This window comes from Sceloporus occidentalis, unplaced genomic scaffold, assembly GCF_023333645.1.
Source record: "Sceloporus occidentalis isolate IW3139 unplaced genomic scaffold, rSceOcc1.0.p SCAF_5, whole genome shotgun sequence".
NCBI classification, from domain to species: Eukaryota; Metazoa; Chordata; class Lepidosauria; order Squamata; family Phrynosomatidae; genus Sceloporus; species Sceloporus occidentalis.
In genome coordinates, this window is record NW_028316985.1 from 75,255,603 (window position 1) to 75,280,429 (window position 24,827).

The 24,827-nt window shown below is 39.8% G+C and overlaps 1 protein-coding gene across 1 annotated transcript in view; it reads left to right on the forward strand.

Annotated features, from left to right (window-relative positions):
* The window catches only part of LOC149312342 (protein monoglycylase TTLL8-like), a 38,253-nt gene extending 13,820 nt beyond the window's left edge, over window positions 1–24,433 (forward strand). The window contains exons 9-14 of the mRNA XM_089527196.1: window positions 4,468–4,648; window positions 9,355–9,503; window positions 11,240–11,486; window positions 14,149–14,584; window positions 19,773–20,247; window positions 24,228–24,433. Of these exons, the coding sequence (XP_089383322.1) occupies window positions 4,468–4,648; window positions 9,355–9,503; window positions 11,240–11,486; window positions 14,149–14,584; window positions 19,773–20,247; window positions 24,228–24,433 (1,694 nt within the window). The remainder of the gene's footprint in view (window positions 1–4,467; window positions 4,649–9,354; window positions 9,504–11,239; window positions 11,487–14,148; window positions 14,585–19,772; window positions 20,248–24,227) is intronic.
* Window positions 24,434–24,827: the final 394 nt, after the last annotated feature.

Consider the following 24,827-nt stretch of genomic DNA (forward strand, 5'->3'; position numbering starts at 1 on the left):
GGGTTCTCAGATGTTGTTTTACTGCAACTCTACCATTTCTAGATAGCATAGCAAATAGTGAAGAATGCTGGATGTTGTAGTCCAGCAATGTCTGGAGGGCCATACTTTGCTTGTTCTTTTTTTGTTGTTAGTGTACATCCAAAGAAAATAGGGGAAAAAATTCCTCTTCGATGGGATTTGAGATCCAATAATCTGAAATGGCATGCAAACCATTAGGGAAGATATGGGAGAAAGTGGGAAGCTGATTTCTCCCTGCCACCTTTTATTGAAACCTCTGTGTCCAGAGGAAAAATTGGGGAGACATCTAGACTGGTGAGTTCATGACTGTCACTTTGCCTGAGGGAATCTTGGCTTTAAAAAAATTAAAAATAATACTTTCATTTGTTTTACTGCTTTAAAATGGTAAATCATCTTAAGTGCCTTTTCAGAAAGGTGGCATATACACTAAATAAATCACTATAGCCGCTGAGTCCAAGACCTGCTTGAGCTTTGATGTACTTCTGCTTGACTGAGCCTCTCCATTCACTTCTGTGGATATTAAAATTAGTTGTATCATTATTACACAGTTATATGAATTTTCCAGCTCCAACACCCGATTATACAGGGTGATTAAAAAAGAATGATGCAAAAGTAAAGCAGTTCCTATTCAGTTTTGCACCAATCTTTTTGAATCACCCTGTATTTTACTGAAGAATTTTCATAAACAACCATAAAACATGCAAACAACCCCAAACAAGCAAGCAAGCAAAAGACAGGTTTTGGGGCAAATTTTAAAAGTTTTGTGGGTAATCACAATTTACAATGTATGTAAGTTGAGCAAAGGAGTTTGCTCAGTTATGCTAAGGGGAGAAGGTCTTGGAAAATTTATGAAGCTTTATTCCCCAGGAAGTGAGAAATTAAGATGCACCACATCTATTCAAAAGATGTCATAGCTATATCTTGGAGTGGAATGCTGGATTGTTTGTTGAGTTACTTAGAATTCTGTATTAGCAGAGAATTCTATGTTCCTCATCAAACTATGTACCTCATCCCAGGATTCTACATGAGAAAGCAACAACCATTTAAGTGATATGAAACAGATATAACATCATCTGTATGTGCTGGAGCAAAAACACTACATCATCTGTATGGACTGGAGCAAAAACACTACAAAAGCATGCAAACATGAAGGGCATCTCTTGAATCTGAGATGACTGACTTCGATATAATAAAGGTGTGCATTAAATGTATGCAAAGTTTCTCTACTAGCTGTTATTGGTTGCTCTACAATTTAGGCTAAATTATTCAGAAAGAAAAACACCAGCATATATCTGAATAGGAAGCTGAATGCTTGTTAGTACATTTTGTCTGTAATCTATAGAAGCCATTTACAGGTAGATGGTGAAACACTGCATGGAGATTAAGCTTTTTCTGAAGTATATCAGGTGAAACAGATGGCCCAAAAGGGCCGTCTCAGGACTGCATGAGGCCCTTTTGCATTGGGGCCGTGGCAGCCACATGCGCCGACCCCAGTTCGCCCTGCTAAAATGAAGTGGATTTTTCTGCTTCTTTTTGGGCTGTTTTTGGGCGAGGTCTTTGGAATAGAGCCACACCGGGGGCAGCTTCTAGCCATGTTTGAGATGTGTGTCGTGTGCACGCCCTGTCCCCAAAGCGGCCCAACGATAGCCCTTTTGGGCTGTTAGTTTGAGACCTATATTGCCTGAGCTCCCACAATGAAGCAAGTTGGAATTCATAAGTGTGCAGTGGGATGCCTGGAGCCAAGTGCAGTAGTCAGTGAAGGAAAACAAGATCTGTCCAGACCAGTGGGTTAGTGAAGCCAGAGTTTGTGGGATTGAAATGCTGGGACTTTCTAAGATTAACAGGATTATTGATCTATCTGACTTCCAATCTGATTTCTTCATTTGCTGTGATCTTAGCTGCATTTCTCATAGTAGCTGGAATGGGGTGAGGTATTTTTCCTTGGTGCCATATTTCCTGCACATGCATAGGAGCTTGTCACTGTGTGAACTCTCATGATAAGCATCTAGTGACACTTCAGACATTTTTCTCAACAAAAGACAACTTTAGGTTTATTGAGATAGTTAATGGATAGAAATAGGTTCATCATATATGCACATTGTCTCTGGATAGAATGATAGACCTCATGTGATATGACAAGAAAACTCAAATTGAATGAGTTTTATAAATTACTGTAAATTATTTATTTCTCCTTGGATTCATAGCACATTTGGAAACATGAGGTTTCACAACTCATTTACGTAGTCTTTCATGGGTTTTCTTAAACTAGAAATGTTATCTTCAGCTCCCTGTTCCATACTTATCTCTACAGCAGACCACAAACCTTGCTTCTTCACAGACAGTAAACTATTGTCTGTGGAGATGAATAGTGGGCCCAAAACATTTTATGGCCAGATGCAGAGGACACCTTCCCACACGTATTTGTTTGGACTGCCAGTTGACGCTTACTAGTTGCAGGCCTGTCTAGGAGAACAGGGCAGGCTGTGGGGAACACATAATTTTCTCTACCAAGAGAATGACAGCTGCAGAGCTCATGAGGAACAGCCACTGTTGGCCATTACTACTGCCTGAGGCAGTTGCCTCATTCTGCCTAATGCCAGAGCTAGCTTTGGTGGGATTTTGGTTTTAAAAAAAGCCTTTGACAGAAAATGCTGACAATCTTTTAGCAAACTGGAAACTACGGTTTAGAACTATGAATTCAAGGGTGTGTGTGATGGTCTCTAGTCTTTAATATCTATATAATCCAGTGGCTACAACATCCCCTTCCCCAAAGCCCTCTAGGAATAATATAACACAATAATCATTTAGAGTCACTCCGTGGGGATTTTGAGGAAATATAATTGTGGCCAGTAACCAGTGATTGCTGTTCAGAACCCTGGGATATGTCATCCTTGAATCTGGGGGTTGTAGTCATATTTTATTTCAGCCTAATTGTGGTATTTTAACACTTCATATTTACACTCCCTTTGGCTGTTACGTTTTCCAGGTAAGGCTTCATACTTGATTCATAGTGTGGGTAATGTTCTAATGAAAAAGACCGTGGTATCTTAAATACTGCCCAAGTATAGCACTTGGATATCATGTTAATTGTCATTGCTGCTGCCTATGGATTTCTGTGATTTGCAGGTTAGTGAGTCAATAGAGTTTACTAGCAGAGAGCTTAAGCCCCACAGGAAACCAGGATTCCATCGGCTAGACCCAAGTATCAAAGTGCTATAATTGTGTAGTGTGAACATGTCAGCCCACTGGTGAGTTCTTTTATACAGATAATACAAAAGATTTTTTTGGACAGTGGCTTTTGTCTGTATAAATATTATTCTACCTGTTTCCTGAGTGTAGCGTACATTCTTGAAAGTGTAGAGTGACATTTTAATCAGTTTTTATTGGTATTAAAGTGCTGGTTTTAGGGGGAAATACATTTTCACTGGAAACATTGTCTATTTTGTTTTTAAAATTTAAAAAAATGAGGCGAGTGTCATTTACCTAGAGCTTTATCACATGAGAAAAGAAAGGCGAAACAGAGTGAGAGAGTAGTGGCTTTCTCTGTGCCTCTCCACATGCCGCCATAGCACTTCCGTTCTCTTCCAGAGGGAGACAGTCATAAAAGTGTGTCTTCTGTTATGCTGGAAAAATCCATTTGACAAACAGCATGCTTTTATCACCACCTTCTTCTAGAACAGAAGTGCTATGATGGCATGTGGAGAGGCATGGAGAAAGCTGCTAATGTCCCACTCTGTTTCAGCTTTTTCTCATGTGATAAGGCTGTTAATTTTTATGCATTAGTGCTCACTGACCACAAAAACGATCATCCTCTGTTTTCATGTTGGTGCTCATTTATCTTCTCTCTTTCTGGTTATATTCCAAGTGTAAGTCTAAATACTCAGTGTGTGCTTCAGTGCTGACCACAAACATTACAATTCATACTCCCTCCTCTCTTGTCCCTGACATTCTGGTCTTTCCTGCAAAATTTCAACAAAAATGCCCCTGTCCTGTTGTTTCATGTTGTGCCTCTCCTCCTATTGCTGTGGAGGCTTTTTTGTTACTGCTGCAGCTGCTGCTTCTGTGTGATGACTTCATTGCATAATGGCAACACATCTTTTTAAAACAGCAAAACACATCCAAATTTTTCGAAAAAAGGCGCCCAAAAGATCAAAAAGGCGGTGCAAGTTTCAGAAAAAAAAGAAAAAGACTCCAAACGGTAAGAGCAGTTTTGACACAGCCTTGGTTAGCATAACATAATACATGTTACTGTTCAAACAATGGGGTGTACATGTGTGACACTAATCTTTGTTTATCTGGGAACAGCAACTGGAATCTATTTTTCTGGTGTTATAGTGTCCGTGTTGAGGAGAGCTGTAGTTCCCCAAGCAGGATCCATAGGAAGGTATCTTTATGAACTGCAGAAAAGAGCATGCATCACTGAAAAGTATTTTGTGTTGAATTTCCTAGATGCAGATGTAAATAAAGTAAAGGAGCTTCCTGGAGAAATAGTAGAAATGGCATGCAAAGTGTGTGAAACCTACCTTGATCAAATTGAGCATAATGACATTGATACAGCAATAGAAAGTGTACCAGTGCTATCAGAAAAAGAATGGAATCAATTGATTGAACAGTACTATGCTCTCATTCAGTAAGTATTTACTTCTAACTCTGTTGACTGAAGATTGTAACTAAGCATCATTCATTAGTTACTGAAGATTGTAACTAAGCAACATATTGCCATTGTTGTATACCTTCAAGTATGGCAACCATGGGGTTTCCCTGGCAAGGTTTGTTCGGAGGGCGATAGTCATTGCCTTTCTTTGAGGCTTACAGAGTGTGACTTGCCCAGTGGGTTTCCGTGGCTGGGTAGGATTCAAATACTGGTCTCCCAGAGTCCTTGACCACATCTACACTGCAGAATTAATGCAGTTTGACATTGCTTTAACTGCCATGGCCCAATGCTATGGAATTCAGATATTTGTACAGTTTTGTGACATATTTAGCCTTCTTTGTCAGAGAGTTAAATAATCTAAGAGGTTGGATTGTCACATATAATGTGTTATCAAATTAATTACTTAAATTTAGAAATGAATAAAATTATAACCCTTTTATATACTTATTCTCTTTGAAAAAAGGAAAATGTATATATAAATTGGTTCAGATATCATTTTAGAAGAAATCTCCCTTCTTGTCTAAGATGAGTGTGTCTACTGTGGACAGAATTCATACACATATGTATTAAACTAATAATTTTATTTTTAAAATGTGAATTAATTGAATTTTTAATTGATATATTTTTTATTCATTTGTCAGATTTATTTATCAAACTGCAGTAGCTGGACAGTAGTCAGTTAATGAATAATTATGATTTTAAAAAGTGGCTGAATATAAAAAATATTCACTTAAAAACCATGACTTTCAAATCCATGGAGGCATATATTAAAGTAAATACAGGCATAGGCTCAATATAAATAAACAGGAATTACCTCTTAATGGGCTTAAATGCATAGAATCCTTAGTAGCTTCCTTTCAGTGTTTGTTTCTAGGTGAAAACAGAATTCTAAATCAGAGGAGTGATGGAAATATACTGACCTGATTTCTTAAGACACCTCAAGGGCACCCAGAGTGTCTTCTGTGCCTGTTTCCATGCTTTTTGAGAGAGGTCATTTAAAAAATTGTGTACATTTGGCAGTACTTCTCCACTGCTGCTTCTTGAAATGTCCGTGTCACTCTTGTTAATGCTACTTTCAGAGTGGCATGAAACCTTTTGTAAATACTAGAGGAAATGCCACATTACACACAAATATGGATGAGAAAGGCAGTGCCCTCAAAATAAAGCAGGCCCCTGCAGAACTCAGGGCTAAGAAGAAGGGGAAGCAAGAGGAAGGGAATCCCTCTGTCCTGGAGCACTGGAGGTCTTGGGTCTTTGTGGGCTCTGGAAAGTGAAAAAGAAAAAAAATACAAAATATAATTTGCTATCTCAAAAGACCAGAAGTGGCTATCATGTCTGTTGCTAAATCTCCATGTCTTCTATAAGCACCAGCATTTATCGATATGATTCAAAAATGGCAAAGTATAACAGTGTTATTTTTTATAAGTGAATTAATAAATGAATAAACATTTTTCATGCACAGCACTTCCAGCTTTTCTTTTACAGTATTTCCAGCATTTCTTACTCAAAGTTACTTAAAAGCATGTTTAAAGAAAGTAGTAATATTTGGTTTGTAGGAAGATTTAGAGAGAAGAAGTCAACTCACACATCTTGAACTGGGTCTACTGTGAGCTCTTGGCAGACCTGGGAGAAATACCTGTAGAGGAATGAGGGGGCTTGGGCAAGATAACTTCACTGGGGACTTGTTCCCCCATGAGTGACAAAAACCCCTTTCACACTGGCGCTTTTGCCCTGGATAGATCTGGGCAGATTCAGTAATCCAATACCGAATCTGTCTGGAATGAAAGTTCCCACTACCCTTTACCCCGATTGAACCTCCCTGGTGCAATTTATCCTGCTTGATGTTTGCACTTAAAAGTAGCGATCTTTGTTGTTGTCAGTCAAATGATTTGCATATTCATTTCTGCTGTCATCTGCTGCAGCCATTCTTCAGTGGCATGGGTGCTTCCTCCCTCCTTTTTTAAAAAAAAAATCTAGTGGCAATGTTTGCATATTCTATCAATTTGTCAAATATAACAATAACAATAACAATAACACTGGCCCTGCTGGCATCCGAGAAAAAAGTGTATGTAAACTTGTATTTTGGCTGCAGTGAAGGGAGCAAGCGAAAGGGAAAAAATGTTAGCACAAGCATTCGCATATGTCATCAGAAAATTAAAATAATGAATAAAAGCCGCTTGCAAAGCGACCGGTGAGAGAGGGGAGGCATGTTGTGCCCACTGCCCACCCTCTGACCTTTATTCTTCCCCCTATATGACCTGATCATGGTCCATTTTGCCAGCACCATGGAAGAACTGGGTTTTCTGAAAAGAAACGGGGGAAAACCCGATATTGGAAAACCCATGCTGAGGGGGATTTGCCCCAGTTCGGGTGTGCAAAACCCTGATCCCAGGTGTCAGTGGGAACTACCCACTTATAATCTGGTTTGAAATTTGGTCTTTAGTGTTGTGTGAATGACCCCAAAGTTTCTCTGCTCATGGCTTCTCATCTTGTCCTCTGCCCTTCTCTATCTTTCTCCTTCCTTTCCTTCTTTTCCAGCTCTGTATCTCACCTGGCCAATGACAGCACTCCAGAAGGAGGCACAAACTATCTGACTGGCTCAGCTCAATTAACTGCCACTGTTCCAAACTTCATGTTTTGTGTCTATATACAGGTGTGCCTTCAAGTCTCCTGTCAATGCATGGTGACCCCATGAATTTCATAGGGTTTACTCAGAGGTGATTTTGCAAGCCCCTTCCTCTCAAATATATCCCATGGCACTTGGTATTCATTAGTGGTCTTCCATCCTTCCAAGATCAGATGCGATCTGGTGCCTTTAGAGTATTTAGGCCCTAATCTTAATGGGGCATGACTGCAGCCTGGCTAGTACTACAGTTTCACACCCTACAGCTATCATGATTTGGCAGGGACAATCCTCTGTCATCCCACCTTTTCATCTGATTTTGTAATGTCCACATTTTCTCTCCTCCTCCCACTTTACCCCCCTTGTTCTTGGCTTACTTGGTACAAACTCAGTTCAGCATACACAAGTTATTTGCACTCAACTCAGTAGCGAGGAGAGGACAGGGAGGAGAATTTTGTCCTTTACTGTAGAGTCAGGCAAAGCCTCAGAAGCCTCTTCTAGCTTGTCTGTTCTTCCTCATTAATAATTTTTGGCATATTGACCACATTCTGATATTGCTTGGTCACTTGTGCTCCACTTGGATGATTTTTGGATATGTACTTTGATTTGCTGTATATGTCATCAGCCAGGCACCCTGCCAGCATTCAACAACTTGTGCATTGCTTCCTTTTGCAGCAAACCTCCTTGACATTGTTCAGAGCTCTCCAAGCTACAAAGCACATACCTGTACATTTGCACTGTGGTCTGATATTAATGATGCAACTTTATCAGAATTTATGGCTGCCAGGTTTTCTGGAAATCACTACAAGACATGTGAGACAGGTTGACTCAAGTCTCAAGAGTTGTGGCAGCTATGGTCGCCTTAGTGGATGATCTTCATCTAAGTATTGATGAAGGAGTGTGTTCTTGATGATGCTTTTGGACCTCTCGGCACTGTTTTATATTATCTACCATGGTATCCTTCTGGAATGCTTGGGGGATTTGAGAACTGGAAACACTGTGCTTCAGTGCTTCCTGTCCTATCTCTCAGGCAGTTTCCAGATGGCAGTGCTTGGGGACAGCTGTTGCTCAAAAAAGGAGCTGTTATATGGCATATCCCCAAGGTTATTCAGTATTTACATTAAAACGGGAGAAATCTGGAGGCTTGGGCATGGTGCTATCAATATGCTGATGACACCTAAATATATTTCTCCATGCCGTCAAAAACAGCTTCAGCTAAGGATAGTGTGTTTTCTTTGAATGAATGCCTGGAGGAGGTAAAGGGCTGGATGAACTCAAACTGAGTTGAATCCAGACAAGATGGAAATGTTTACTGTCAAGGGTCCTAACCTAGGTTTGGAGGTGTGTCAACCAGTCCTGGATGGAGTTACACTCCCCCTGAAACACCGCGTCCACAGTTTGGAGGTGCTTTTGTCTCTCCAAGTGGCAGCTCAGATAGATGTGATGGCCAAGAGTGCTGATCAGCTTTGGCTGTTACATCAGTGGCACCCCTTCCTAGATCTGGAGTACCTAAAGATGATAATTTATGCACTGGTAACCTCAAGGATGGACATTTGAAGTGTGCTGCACATTGGGCTACCTCTGTACCAAGTTTGGAAACTTCAATTAGTTCATAACATGGCAACCAGATTGGTTACTGGTACATTCAGGAGTTATCATATGATATCACACCAGTATTAAAATCACTAAATTCTAGGCAATGGGATGCACTAGATCTCTTCAGCAGATATTTCTAAATTTCAAACTACAAATCTCAGGATTCTATTGGTTGGTATTAGACTTTTAGAATTGTGTGTTGTGAATACATCCTAGGTCACTTCTAGCAAAACACTCCTGGCAAAGGAAAATGTGGGACTGGGTGGGGAGAATGAGAAACAAATCTAGACTATCTGCAGTCTTCATACATTTATTTTTCAATAGTATCTTTTCTGTGTATGAGGCATGGTCTAGGGCAATTCCACAAGACTCTTTTTAAAAAGACTTGTTACCTCTTATTTATAATTGCAAGACGTGTTTATAAAATATTTGTTATATACATAAAATGTGTTGTTGTTTGCAGTGAGGATGCAGTGATTTGTAACGCAGATAGTTATTTCCCCCAGTGTCAAAACATTTTGCACAAAATGATCCTAGCAGATCCACAGCATGATATCAACGGTCTCCACAATGTCTGGATCATTAAACCTGGAGCAAAATCCCGTGGCAGAGGTAGGACTAATGCTCTTTGGTAAATACAGATAACCAATGTTGTTGTTGTTTTGTACCTTCAAGTGATTTCTGAATTATGGTGACTCTAAGGCAAACCACTACACCATGCTGGCTCTCTTTTAACCAATGCACCATATAATAAATGTGAGGAAGTTTGCCCCCTTTTAAATTATGTCTAAACAGTAGCAGCACAAATTAAGAATTGTAAGAAGAACCATGTTGGATCAGAGATGTGTTCAGAAGTGACAAAAGGGTTAAAGAATCTCTGCAATCAGGACAGTGGCAGCCTCTATTTCTTTCCTTCCAGCGACTGTAACACAAAGGTGTATTGCTTGTGGTATTTCCAGTGATATACAGCAATCCTGTCTAACTGCTCTTGATAGCCTTCAGCTTTATGAATTTATCCAGTTCTCTTAAAGGCACCCAAGTTTGACAATCATAAGTACATATTGTGGCAATTATATGCTGGCTGGGATTGTGTCAGTGACACCCACAGCCATTAGTACACCTTACACCTACGTAGGTCTTTTTTAGTCACTGAGGAGGTTGGTATTCTCTTCCATCCTCCACAGTGACCAAAGTCCCCCAAGGACTCATGATTTTGCTGCAATATTTCCCTTTTTCTGCTTTTATGTCCCACAACTTTGCTCTAGAAGATAACTTCAGGTTCTAGAATTATGAGAAAGAGGAATGACCTCTCCTAAATACCCTTCCCTCCACTGTGCATAATTTCATACACCTCTATCATGTCACCCCATAATTCCCTGTTTTCCAAGTCTGGTTTTGTAGTATTATGTGATTACTGATCCTTCCATCCCTAGGTATCATCTAGTTCTAGTTTTCTATTCTTTCCATACAGTCCTATTCTCAGTTTCCTGCTCCAGAAAACAGAGGTATAGGTTATTAAACTGTATTAAAAGTTTCTTCAAACTGATAATGATGTTGCCTCAAAACTTTTCCCCATAATGGACTCATTCTAAAAGCATAATTTTTGGGTTTCTAAGTCTGTCTGAGAAGTTGTTGCAAGAAGATACAAAACTCCTGCTTTCTCACTTTCCTAACAAATCAGAGCTTGAAGCCAGGATATGAAATTGGTTTCTCATTACTCTTGGCTAGGGAGGAACACCTCCTGATCTAGTTTTGATGATGCATTACTTCAAGGCTTAACAGGCTGCCCTGAAAACCACCCTGAATGGCTGGCCTGCAGCCGCCCCTTTCCTAGCCAGATCAGGGCCTATGCAATCTCACGCCATGGCCCCAACCCAGCCTTTAGAGGGTGCAAAAAGGAGTCACAACAAGTGGCTCCTTTTTGCACCTTCAAAAGGGTGCCATAGCCACAGCAGAACAACTATATGGTGCTCCTTCAGCACTGCATCATCTGGATGTAGCGCTAGAGGCATGATATGATGCCACATGCCATGTGGAGCAGTGCACGGTGTCAGGGCACACTAGGGGGGGGGGGAAGAGTTGGGTGTGCATCATGAGGACACTATGCCCTGACTCTAGCCTCATGCCATCCCAAAGGGCCGGTCTGTATAGGGCCTTCCTCATTATTTGCCAGTTAGTTTAACTACTGTTGTTGGTGCAAAATTTCAAGCATGGAAGATTGGATAGTATAGACAAGCACACTATTCCTGAATGGCAAGCTAGACTTTGCAGTAATACTAGTTTAATGTTATGTCCAAATGCAGCTGATGACATTGATATTGTTATTCCTATATCTTTCTCTTTTTCAGAAATAGTATGCAAGAACAGATTGGAAGAAATATTAAAACTAGTTGAACCAACAGATCAGTTTCCAGTGAAAGATCACAAGTGGATTGTCCAAAAGTACATCGAGGCACCATTACTGATTTATGACACAAAGTTTGATATTAGGCAATGGTTTCTTGTGACAGACTGGAACCCCTTGACATTATGGTTCTACAAAGAAAGCTATCTGAGATTTTCCACTCAACGTTTCTCCTTAGATAATCTGCACAGGTAACAAATATTATAGTGTTTGTAAGGCCAAGATACTTTGACACATGAAATAGAAAAATCTGCAAGCACATTTCTTCATCCCTGCATAAAATAACAAACTAAATAACTAAGAATTTGCTGTCCTTTCATGAACTTCCAAATCAGATGTTTGTGGTAGCCATTTCATTCTATCTAATAGTAGGTATTGCCTTGCTGATAGGCACCCATCCTCTTACTCATATCCTAAGGCCAAACATTTTCAACAGGGTGAATAACTGTAGCCCTCAAGATATTATTCACCTACAGTTTCCATGATCGCAAGCCATCATGTAATGAGGAATGTTGGCTTCACTAAAAGAAGTAACCTTGTAGCAAGAACAACCAGCCAGTGTGTGTATATATAGGCAGAAAAATTGATGGGCCTTGTTGTCGTGTAATCTCTTGGCCATTCTAGGTACCCACTTCTTTGATATAAAAATTGCTACTCTTTGGTCACTTCTGTCTTCCAGGAAGCCAGTCTTTGTACTTTTTTTTGTTTGATGGTTTGTTAAAGAAAATACTCTCACATGGAGTCATTTATAATGGATTTCCGCCTACTCTATACATAGGTATGACCTTTAGGAGCATGTGTAATTTAGTTTAGGGACTTCTTACCTGCCCTGTCTTGTATGGGTTGACTGAAACCATACATGTAAGATTTTATTTTGCCTTTCTGCAAACATTTAGAGTAATTATTTCAGTTTATCTGTAGCTCATTGTACTAACATGGTGAGTGAGAAAAGTCCTCTTATTGTTGTTGGACTGCAAATCCCAGCAGCTCACCTCACTGAGTCAATGGTGAGGTATGCTGGGAGACAGTGGTGTCACTAGCTAGGGTGTCACTCAGTGGCAGGAGGGGCAGCCAGCTAACTCAGTAGCCTGCCCCTTCCTCAGATGTCCAGTTGCCCTTCACCTTGCCTCCCCTCCCTCCCCAACTGCTGCATCATCCTGACTGGGAAACTGAGGCAGTAGGAGGGGACTGAAGGGGTGTGTTTGCCCCTTCTGTTTGTCTGTCACCAGACTTTCTTTCTCAGGGAGAAAGCCCAGTAACATAGCAAGTAGGAAGGGTGAATGTTTGAAGGGGGAGGATTGCCCAACCAGGTGTAACTCCTCCTCTGAGTTGTCACCTGGTGCTGTCTACAACTCCCTACCTCCCTAGTGACACCACTGCTGGGAGTTGCAGCCCACCAGCATCTAGACGGCCACATGATATGTGGATGGCACTTTCTGATATGTGGATGACCCTTTCACCATTTGGAGCCAAGGAGAAGATCTGACTGTGTTACTGAAGCACCTGAACAACATCCACCTGAACTACCAATTCACAATGGAAAAAGAAAAGGAAGAAACATTGACATTCTTGGATGTCCTGGTCATCCACAAACTGAACCAACGTTTGGGGCACACAGTATACAGAAGACCTACACACATTGACAGCCATTGAAATCCACAAACACCTGGACAACTTCAACAGGAAAGAAGAAACCCTTAAAGTAAACCAAGTTTGGCTACCAGTCCTAAAAAATACCAAAATCAAAGCCCAGCAAATGCAAATGAAAACCACCCAGGGTCAAGGGCATTTCCCAGAAGACAATAGATCATTAATTAAAAAGACACCATGAGGTCTTGCCATTCAACAACTGAACAACACAGAGGTTAACATGTAAATCACTTCCTCTCAACCAACGCTCACACAGTACATATATACCCCACTCACTTCCATGCCGGCATTCTCTGAAGATGCCAGCCACAAATGCTGGTGAAATGTCAGGAATAAACTCTTCCAGAACATGGACAGAAAGCTCAAAAATCCCACAAAAAACTATGGATTCTGACCATGAAGCCTTTGACTTCACATTCCTACAAGAACCTGCAAGTTGGAATACCCAAACATCTGGCAGGCCACATTTGCTCATCCTTGCTCTAAAAGGTTTTTCCACACTGCTCACATTTCAGCTCTTTTCTTGGAGTGCACCCCTGCCATACACATTACTGGGAACAACATCAGTTCACTCAAATGCATGGCACAGCTGGTCCTGTAGCACTAGCTAAGTGGTGGGGAAAAAAAAGCTTTAGAGGCACAAACAAATAGGAAAAACCATAAGGAACCAGTGCAAGTACTGAGAAGTGAAAATGGGTATTCTAGAAGCTTGTCAAACACAATGCTTCCCCCAACGCTTTATTTTACAATACAGAGCAATTTTGAAACATGGACTTTCCATGGGATTCAGCAATGCTTTATCTGATGTATAACTATTATTTCAAAAACTGTCAGTAAAAAAGCAATCTGTGTTATATAACTATGGTTAAATCTGCAGTGCAAAAACAATCCAGGTTGACAGCATTTTTACTGCCGTAGCTCAATGGTATGGAATTCTGGGAATTGAAGTTTTTGTGAGACATTTAGCCTTCCCTGTCAGGGAGCTCTGGTGCCGCAACAAATTACAATTCCCAGAATTCCATAGCATTGAGTCATGGCAGCTAAAGTGGTGCCAACCAGGATTATTTCTGCAGTATGGATGCAGCTGTACAAGGCATAATTCATGCAGCTTTTACCTGTATTTTTTTTTTATAAAAATTGAATAGCATTGTACATTTCAGTGCCACTGTTTTCTAGTAGTAATCTCATGTTTCATGTTCACAGCTCCATTCATCTTTGCAATAATTCCATCCAGAAAAATTATAAGAATGCTACTGACCGCAGTTCACATTTGCCTTATCACAATATGTGGACAAGCAGCAAATTCCAAGACTACCTGCAAAAGAGAGGCCATGGCCACATCTGGCGAAATGTGATCTACCCATCCATGAAAAGAATTTTAATCTATACTATGAAGATGGCTCAAGACCAAGTTGAATCACGGAAGAGCAGTTTTGAACTCTATGGAGCGGATTTCATTCTTGGGAATGACTTTAAACCATGGCTGATTGAAATCAATAGTAGTCCAACCATGTATCCTTCTACTCCAATTACATCAGATCTATGTGCTCAGGTTCAGGAAGACACAATCAAAGTTGTTATTGACAGGAAGCTTGATAGGAACTGTGATACTGGAAATTTTGAACTTCTCTGGAGACAAGTAAGAATCATTTAATTTTGTTCCTTAAACTGGATGGAATTAAAAACATTTACATATTCAGTTTGGCTATATTTGGTTCTGAGTTTGAAATGGAAATGTGGAACTTATATAGGTTGAGTCTCCCTTATCTGAAACGCTTGGAACCAGAAGTGTTTCATATTTTTGTTCATTGGTCTGGATTTTTGAATATTTGCATATACTTAATAAAATAGCTTGGAGATGGGAGCCAAGTCTAAACACAAAATTCATTCAATGCTAGGGAATCCTGGGAACTGTAGTTTTGTGAGACATTTAGCCTTCTCTGTCAGAGAGCTCTGGTGTCACAATAAACTACAATTCCCAGGATTCCCTAGCACTGAGCTAGGGCAGTTAAAGTGGTCTCAAACTGGATGATTTCTGCAGTGTGTTTTAGTCCTATATTTAATATACATTATACACATAGCCTGAATGTAATTTTATTCATATTTTTAAATAATTTTGTGCATGAAACAAAGCGTGTGTACACTGAACCATCAGAAAGCAAAGGTGTCGCTATCTCAGCCACCAAGGAAAAAAGGTTTTGGATTTTGGAGTATTTCAGAATTTGGAATTCCAGATAAGGGAGACTCAACCTGTAATCATTGCATTGTGTTATATAACTATATTTCCTTATTTAATAACCTCCATTTATTTCAGTAGACATAGGCTTACAATAGACATAATAGGGGGACTTCTTGCAACCCTTTCCCATTGACAAATTATTGTGTTATCACTGTACTTGAACCGCCACATCATGTGCGATGCTGGGGCTTGTACTTCAGTGATGTGCTAGATCTCTTTAGCTGAGAATTCTGAATATTCCTCCCTGAACTGCAAACTGGAAGAGCCAGCATGGCAGTTTGAGTGCTGAACTAGAGCACCAGGAGACCAGGAGTTGAAATCCTTGCTCATCCATGAAAACTCACTGGGTGATCTTGGGCAAGTCACATTCTTTCAAAGGAAGGCAGTGGGGAGCCTTCTGTGATACATTTTTGTTGAAAAAACCCTAGGGCAGGGTGTCTACAAATCGGACCGGACCTGGAGGGATATAGCAACAGCATCAACCTGCAAATCCCAAGATTCCATAGGATGTTTCCATGAATATTAAAGTGGAATCATACCAGTGTAACTATATAGTGTGAAAGGGCTTCTGAGTATACAAAACCCTGTCTCCAAAATGCTAGGCTTAGTAGACATGCACAAATGATTGCCACATTGATATGTCAGTATGCTAGTCTGGGGTGAATGCTTAAAGACCCCTGTGCAGCAGATCTTGCATTGATGTTCTTTGCTTCAGAGGCTGTGGTGGGATTTGTGGTTTGTTATGGCACCAGAGCTCTCTGACAGAGAAGGATAAATATCTTGTAAAACTACAAATCCCAGAATTCCATAGCACTGAGCTAGAGCAGTTAATGTGCTGTCAACTTGCATTACTTCTGCCGTGTAAATGCAGCCATAGTCTTAGGGTAAAGCATAGTGTGCTACTGTAGGAATATCAGGCCTTTGTATAAAAGTAATGAAAAATATTGAGAGGGGAGGAAATTGAGGCTATAATAATAATAAATTGCACATCCAAGAGAGTATCCGGGGGGGGGGGGGGGAACACATTCCAAATTATTTCTCTGAGAACTTTCCTATCATTAGGTTTTTTGGGCTATGTGGCCATGTTCTAGAAGAGTTTATTCCTGACATTTCACCTGCATCTGTGGCTGGCATCTTCAGAGAATGATGGCATGGAAGAGAGTAGGGTATATATACACACTGTGTGAACCTGGGTAGGCCTCAGGGTGGAAGGATATGCAAAGAGGATTAGTGTCTTTTTAATTAGTTATCATTGTCTACTGGGAAAACCCCTGACCCTGGGTGGTTTTCTATTTGCATATACCGAGTCCTGATTTTGATGTTTTTCAGGACGGGTAGCCAAATTTTGTTCACTTAAAGGCTTTCTTCTTTCCTGTTGAAGTTGTCCACGTTTTTGTGGATTTCAATGCTTTCCCAGTGCATTCTGACCTGATAGTTGTTGGCATGGTCTAGAATTTCAGTGTTTTAAAATAGTATTTTATGCACTAAATGGTTTATAATGTGTTCTGCTACTGCTGATTTTTTGGCTGACCCAGTCTGCAGTGTCTCTCATGTTCCTTGATTTCTTTTGGATGCTGCCTTTGGTGGTCCCTATGTAGACTTTCCTGCAGTTACACTGTATATGGTAAACTCCTGTGGCCACGGGAGGTTCTCTCCTGTCCTTCACTGAGCACAGCATTTTCTGGATTTTCTTAGCCGCTTTGTAGATCATTTGGAGGCTTTGCTTCTTTTTTATTATTTTTTAATTAATGTTTATTGCATACATTAAACAGTGCAAGGTTATATATATTAATACATATACATTATATATTTTTTCTACTTTTTATTTTGGACAGAACGCCGCCATGATGCCACGGACTAGGGTTCCAGAGTGTGCGGTTGCAGCATGCTCTGGAACCCTAGTTTCGGTGCTGACACAACACTTTTGGCCGGTGTTTCTTGGGCCATAGTTTCCCAATCTTTATTGAACACTGTATGAGTTTCTTTCTATCATATTTGTTAGTTGATCCAATTCAATATTATCTAATGTTTTTAATAACCATTCATCTATTGTAGGTAATTCTTTTAACTTCTATTTCTGCGCTATGAGAGTCCTGGCCGATGTAATCATGTATAATATGGTTTTCCAATGTTTTCTTGCTTCTGCATCTTGTATTTTATTTCTCATGTTTAGTACGTATATTTCAGGTAGCATGATGAATTCTATGTCTAAAATCTTGTCAATGTTTTTGTGTATCTCTTCCCAGAGTTTTTTGATGTTAGGACATAACCACCACACATGATATCAATTGCCATCCACATTTCTAACATTTAATTTCTTTGTTCTTATATATTTTTGCAAGTTTAGTCCATCTGTAGGCCATCTTCAAATAATTTTCTCTGATATTCTGGCATTTAGAAAATTGAAATGACTTCCTCCTAGAGTACTGCCAGCTTTCCAGGTCTATACTCCTTCCTAAGTCTCTGGCCCATGTTATCATTTCTCCTTTTATAATCTCTTGCTCTTGAGTTCTGTTAAGGAGAATCTTGTATATATTTGCAACTGGTTTAGTTGTATTTCCTTCTATTATTTCATCCAGCTCATTTTTTTTTGTTTCAAAACCCAATTCTTTTTTGTCAGCTTTATACCTTTCCAGTAACTGCTTATACAACAACCAGTGATTTTTTTGCTTGAATTCCTGGATCTCACTCATTTGTCTCATTTCATAATCTCCTTGATTGTTCCTTTTAAACAGATCCTTATATTTTAACCATCTTGAAGCTATTCTTGTTCTTTCTAGCAGTACCTCTTGGGGGGATACCCATCCTGGTAACTTAGAATAAAAAAACCAATTTAATTTTTTTCTACACATCAAACATCTGTTGTTCAGATGGTTCAGAAACACAGCCAGATCTTCTTCTCCATGGCTCCAAATGGTGAATTTGTCATCCATATATCGGAACCATGTGGGATTTTTTGGTGCTGTTTCCAGGGCTTGCTTTTTCAAAGTGTTCCTTGTTAAAGTTTGGTATCATGTGGCTCAGAGAGCTTCTCATTGTTACCCCATCTCTCTGTTCATAGACTCCATTGTCCCACTGGAAATAGCTTGTGGTGAGGCAATGTTCGAACAGGGCTGTAATATCATGGGGACTTTGAGGAACAGGGAGACCACATCAAAGATTATTAGTATGTCTGTGGGTTTAAGTTTAAGGTTGTTGATTTTTCTTATGAAGCGAGTAGAGTCCTTGGGGTTTGCCCCATATGGGTTTGTTATTGTGTGGCCAGAAACCTTTCCAAGTCATATGTGGGGGATCCAATGGCACTCACTATGGGTCAGAATGGAATGGAATCCTTGTGGATCTTGGAAAGTCCATATAGTCTTGGTGGGAGAGGCTCAGATTTGGACAAATTTTGTCTTGTGGTTGGCTGAATTGAGGGTTTTTTGATCGGGGGTTCGTTTTCCTGGTTATTTTGTTGGTGGGTCTTGTTTCAGTTTTTTGTATATCGCAGGATCCCGGAGCTCCTTGATTTTTTGTTTTCATTGTTCTGTTTCCATGATTACTGTGGCATTGCCTTTTTCTACTGGGAGAATGATGATTTCTGGGTCTGAATTCAGGTCCTTGATGGCTTTTCTTTCTTTTTTTTGGTTATATTGCTGGGAGGTGGTTTTTCCTTGTGCAGAATCTTTGCTGTTTTTCCTCTTATCTCTTCCACTTCCTCCTCTGGCAGATGGTGGAGGGCGGATTCAACCTAGGCAATGATGTCTTCAAGTGGGATTATGGTGGTGGTTACTGCAAAGTTGTCTCCTTTGATCAGGATGGATGGTTCCTCTTTTGCATGTTGCACTGTGTGAGATTGATGATGGTTCATGATGTGTTCAGTGAGGGTTTCAGCTAGTGCCTGTGGCATTTATTGAATTTTTGTCTTTGTCTTTTGGTATGGTCTGCCATATCTTTTTCCATTTTCCTGTAGATGGGGCTGTCCATTTTGTCCCAGTCTTGGGTGTTCATCTTTTGATTGATGCTGAGATGGAGTGATAGCAGTTCCTTGTCTGTATTTTCCAGTTCTTTGAGTTCGGTGTGTATTCTCTCCCATAACAGAGCATGTTCCATCCTGTTGTAGATACGGTTGACCTGTGGGGATTTTAAGGTCCTTTTTGTTGTGAGAAAGTGTGGCATGGTATCTGTGTCTCTGCAGCATAGCAGGAAGGTTAGTGAGCAGAGAAGATGTGCTTTTCTGGTCTGGAGTTTTTCCAGTCTCTGGGTGTCTTGGAACAGTTTCTCCCCATAGAGATTTCCAATGTAAAGTCGAAGGCTTTCATGGCTGGCATCCATAGTTTTTTGTGGTCTTTCAAACTATGTGGCCATGTTCTAGAAGAGTTTATTCCTGATGTTTCACCTGCATCTGTGGTTGGCATCTTCAGAGAATGCTGGCATGGAAAAAAACTATGGATGCTGGCCATGAAAGCCCTTGACTTCACATTTCCTATCATTCCCCATCATTGTACAATTATGAAAATAAGTAATACCTAACTTGCATTTTGGGAAGAAAAAAATGATTAAAAAACAACAACAACACTTGTTTCTGTTTCTCCCCCTTCTTTTGTAGCCCATGATGGATCTGCCACCCTTCAATCCTACAGACCTTATTGTTGAGGGAGTCAATTTTAGGCGACTGAAAAAACATCTGGTTCCCATCAGTAATTTTAATTTCCTTGAACCACTACTAAATGTACCACAATCTGCAGTCAGTCAAGAAATTAAAGGCGATTTGTTAGCACCTATCAATGACAAGCAAAATGTGAAAGTAAAAAATGGAAGTAATGTTCCTTGTACCTTGCCAAAGACCCTCAAGAAGTTGCAAGATAAGAACCTGAAAGTAAAAACCAACCACAGAAAGCATGCCAAAACCATAGACTTTCCTCGCATAGTTGATGGTCATGAAGCAACAAACATGTCTGATAAAAAAAAGACCAAAGTAGCTAAACTGCCAAGCAGTCACCAGATTGGGAATCAAATTGTCACTACCTTTCCAAAGCCACATGGATTAGATTGGGCATTACTTCAACCCTCTAAAGATACAGGTAAAATGAATATTAAAATATTTTATGTTATATAATATAAACTTAATATTTATGGCTACCTAATGATAAAGCCAGCATTACAGTAGCACACCACTTATTGTTCTTTGAGTAGTTTCTTACTTATGGTGATCCTAGGGTGAATTATTCTTAGCAAGATTTATTCAGAGGGGGTTTGCCTTTGTCTTCCTATGAGGCTGAGAGTGTGTGACTTGCCCAAAGTCCATGTCTGAACAGGGATTTAAACCCTGGCCTCCAGAGCCCTAGTCCAACACTCAAACCACTACTGACCACTACTGACCACTAACTGACAATTTATTCACTAAAGAGGCAGTTAGAGTAAAACTGAAAATATTGTACTGAGATGGGGGAGAGGGAGCGCTATGCCCACTATTTTTTGAAACCAAGCTGTTTAGCATCTATTTGAATGAAAACTTGTCTGGGGTTTGAGGCAGTTTAACTGTCTTGTTTTCCAACCTGTAATCCTTTAAAAATGTGCTTGTGTAAGGATTTTCGTATTTAGATCTCTTGCTCTCCCAAGAGAAGTTCAGTTCCCATTGGAAAAACAATGAGTGTTAATCCAATTTAAAGACCAAACTAGGCATGATAACGGAAGACCAGAGATTTTTTTCAAAAGGTTAAAGGTGCCCACAATTCCTTCCCAATCACATGGAGTAGTGGGATTAGAGGATGGGGGTTCACACCCACTTCTCTGCCATTTTTCCTCACCTAAATGCCTACTTCTTCAATTGCTAATTGCCTTGTGGGTAAGTTCCTCAGATGTATGGAGTGCAGTCTATGCATCTGAAAAAGTAGACCAAGGGGTTGTATAGACCAGCCATTAAGGCTGGCATGGGGGCAGAGTGGAGTCATGGCACCTGCAGGACGCGTGCCTCAGCTCCATCACCATGCCTGCATGATGCCGCCAGCACACCACACAGCAGGTGGCATCATGGTGCTCCTCTGGTGCTGCATCTAGATGATGCAGCACCAAAGGAGCACAGAAAGCTGCTCTGCCAATAGCTATGATGCCCTGGGATGACATTAGCCCTCCCATTTAATTTTACAATTTCATTCCCACTCACACAGTTTTTCATTTCTGTGATTCTATAGTTTTCCTATTCACTTATTCAACTAAAAATTCTGTAATTCATTGACTAATCCATCCTTGGAGGTAATTTGCTCAGATACTTTAAAGTTTGTCACAGCATCACAGGCCTTCAAAACTCCCCCCCCCCCCCCAAAATTTGGTTTGCTATTTGTCTTGGAGCATAGTGTTGCCAATTCTGCATTTTCATTATGCTTATTATCCCTCATTTCAAGACATTCATCCTGTGCTCAGCAATGGAAACCTCTTGTAACAGAAACATCAACTAAGAGTTGTACCTAGACTCAGTTGTACTTACAGCAGACTCCCTTTGGAAATCAATTGCTCAGGATGTAGAGCCCAGTCTATGTGCTTCAATTCATCTTTCAGGAAGTGGGGTTTACAGATCCTTTTTGTTTGGTCTACCAGTGTTTTTATTGTGCTCCTTTTCCCCCCTGGATGATGGTTGGAGTTCTTGTGCGGGTATTGGTCTCTGTGTGTAGGTTTTCTGTATAAAGAGGGGATGTTCCCACTTAGGAAACCCAAACATTGACTTGGATTGCAGATGACAGGACATCCAAAAATGGTGATGTTCCTCCCCCCCCCTCCCCAATATCCAATTCATGATGGAAAAGCACAATAAAAACACTGGTAGACTGGGCAAAAAGGATCTGTGAACCCCACTTCCTGGAAGATGAATTGAAGCACCTAGACTGGGCTCTACAGGCTAATGGTTACTCCAGCTCAGACATCAGAAGGGCTGCCAGACCCAGAAAAACCCAGAGGAGTGAAGACAAGCAACCGCACAAAGGGACAGTATGTTTACCATACCTCAAAGGAGTGACAGACAGAATAGGGAAACTGGTGAGGAAACACAACCCCCAAATGATCTATAAATCGGCCAAGAAAATCCAGCTAAAGCTACGCTCAGTGAAGGACAAGAGAGACCCAGACAAGTCTACATAGGGACCACAAAATGGAGTGTTTAAACATGAATCAAACAATGTGAGAGACATTGCAGATTGAACCAGCCAGAAAAACCAGCAGTAGCAGAACACGTTATAAACCATCTGGGACATCAAATGCTATTTGAAAATGCTGAAATTCTGAACCATGCCAACAACTATCAGGTCACAGGGAAGCCACTGAAATCCACAAACACCTGGACAACCTCAACAGGAAAGAAGAAGCCCTTAAAGTAAACCAAGTTTGACTACCAGTCCTGAAAAACACCAAAATCAAGACCCAGATGAAACAAATGAAAACCACTCAGGATCAGAAGGATTTCCCAGCAGACAATGAATCATTAATTAAAAAGACACCCTGAGGCCTTGCCATACAATAATAGACCAAAACACAGATTAACATATAAATCACTTCCTCTCTACCAATGGTCAGCATTCTCTGAAGGTACCAGCTACAGCTGCTGGTGAATGTCAGGAATAAACTCTTCCAGAACATGGCCACATAGCCCAAAAGACCCACAAAAAACTTTAGAAAAGTTTTTTCTCTCACACAGAAGGCAACACTTTTAAAAAGTATTATTTATTATTGAAACATTACAATAAAAGCAGCCATTAACAAAACACTTGAGTGGCATCCTGTTAGTTAGTCTCAGCTAGAGTAGACAGATTCAACTAATTGTTGAATGGTCAACACAAAGGTAAATCCAACTGATTCAGTGAGTGTACTCTGTTCAAGACTAATAACAAAATTAGGACATATGTTAAACTGTTTTTTAAAAATAAACAATTAAGTGAAAATGTCTTAATCTGCATTTGAAATTCAACTGTGTATTGATGATGGACATTTGATTGCAAAAATGTATAAACTATTGTTGAGATTTGAAACTGAAGGAGAACAGGTAAAGGATTATATGGTGAAATGTGCTCAAAATATTGGTTCCCCAGTTCAAATGGAACAATGGGAAAGGATGTGGACAAAGAGTTTGACATTTACATTGAGTTATGATGTAAGGGAAAATTTTAATAAAATGATGCACAGATGGTATTTAACACCAGACATGTTATTGAAAATGTATAAGAATAGTTCAATCACATGTTGAAAATGTAATCAGAACACAGGCTCTTTCTTCCACATGTGGTGGATCTGAAATAAAGTGCAGAAATACTGGACTCAAATTCATGTAATGCTGTAAGATATCAACATATAGTTGAAAACTGAGGCATTTTTGCTTGGAATGCTGACTGATAAAATCAAGAGGAAACATGGAAAGATTTTACAATATAGGATCAGAACAGCAAAAATAATCTTTGCTCTGAGATGGAAGGACATGAATGCTCTGAGATAAGAAGATTGGCTGACCAAGATGATTGAACTGGCTAAAAGTGACAACTTGACCATTCTTATCAAGGATAAATCTTTGAATAATTTTAAGAAAAACTGAGAATTGTTTATCTCATACTTCCAGTCTCGTTGGGGATTTGAATCAGCTTTGTATTTTGTAAAATAAATAGAGTTTGTATGTTGTAGAGGCATAAATATGATATTATATATAATGAAGTATAGCACTATATCTATCAATTTTTTGTGTGGAGGGAAATCAATACTGTATGTCTGGTTTTGTTTAGTAGTTTAAGTTTGTTTTGTTATTGTTTGTTTATACTTGTTTTAAATATATGTTTAAATTTGTGGTTGTGTTTAGATTTAATACATACATACATACTACTACTACTACTTTCGAAAGACTAACTACAGAATTTGGGTTCTCGAGGGATAACATGGACATCCTTGCACAGATGAGCTAGTCAACTTATGTAGTGTGATTAAAAGCTTTCGGAACATAGTAGATAAGAGTGCAACCTCTCAATGAAGTCTTAGTTCATCTGTTTTGAAAGCTGTGGAATTAATGTGGATGTCTGCTCTTTATTTAAAGGTCTGCAGAACAAGAAAAAGAAGATTCCATGCCTAATTTGTGGAGATGGTTTCCAGCCAGAGAAAGCTTGTAAACAGTGTAGCTCTTTTTGTGCAACTGTATTACAAGGAGGTTCATACTTACCTATGGCTCCATGTTCTCCTCCTGAAAAGATGGCAAGAAACAGGCTAACTGCCCCTTATTATGGGTTTTCAAAATACCCTTGACTCTTCAAAGTGCCTTGAGAAAGTGTTTTTTAAATGCAGCTCCTGAAATGTAAGACAGAGCTTGAGCACCTTCCTTGTACATATATATCTATATATAAAACAAATCTAAAAAATGCTGAAAGGCCCAATTTATTATCAGTTATCTGTAGCCAATTCTGTGGCAGACACCATGAACATAATGAAAATTCACCAGTTTAAACAAGCTCCTCCATTTCAAATCATATATTACCCGATGCTACCTTTTAAACAGGTAAGGGGCTTCACATGTAGCAGTACTATGAAAACTACAGTCGCCTCTCCATAGTTGTGGGTTAAACATTAGCTGTTTTAGTTATTTGTGGATTATTGAATTTGCTGCCACTGTTGCCCTATAAGTGACTGAAAATGCTCTAGG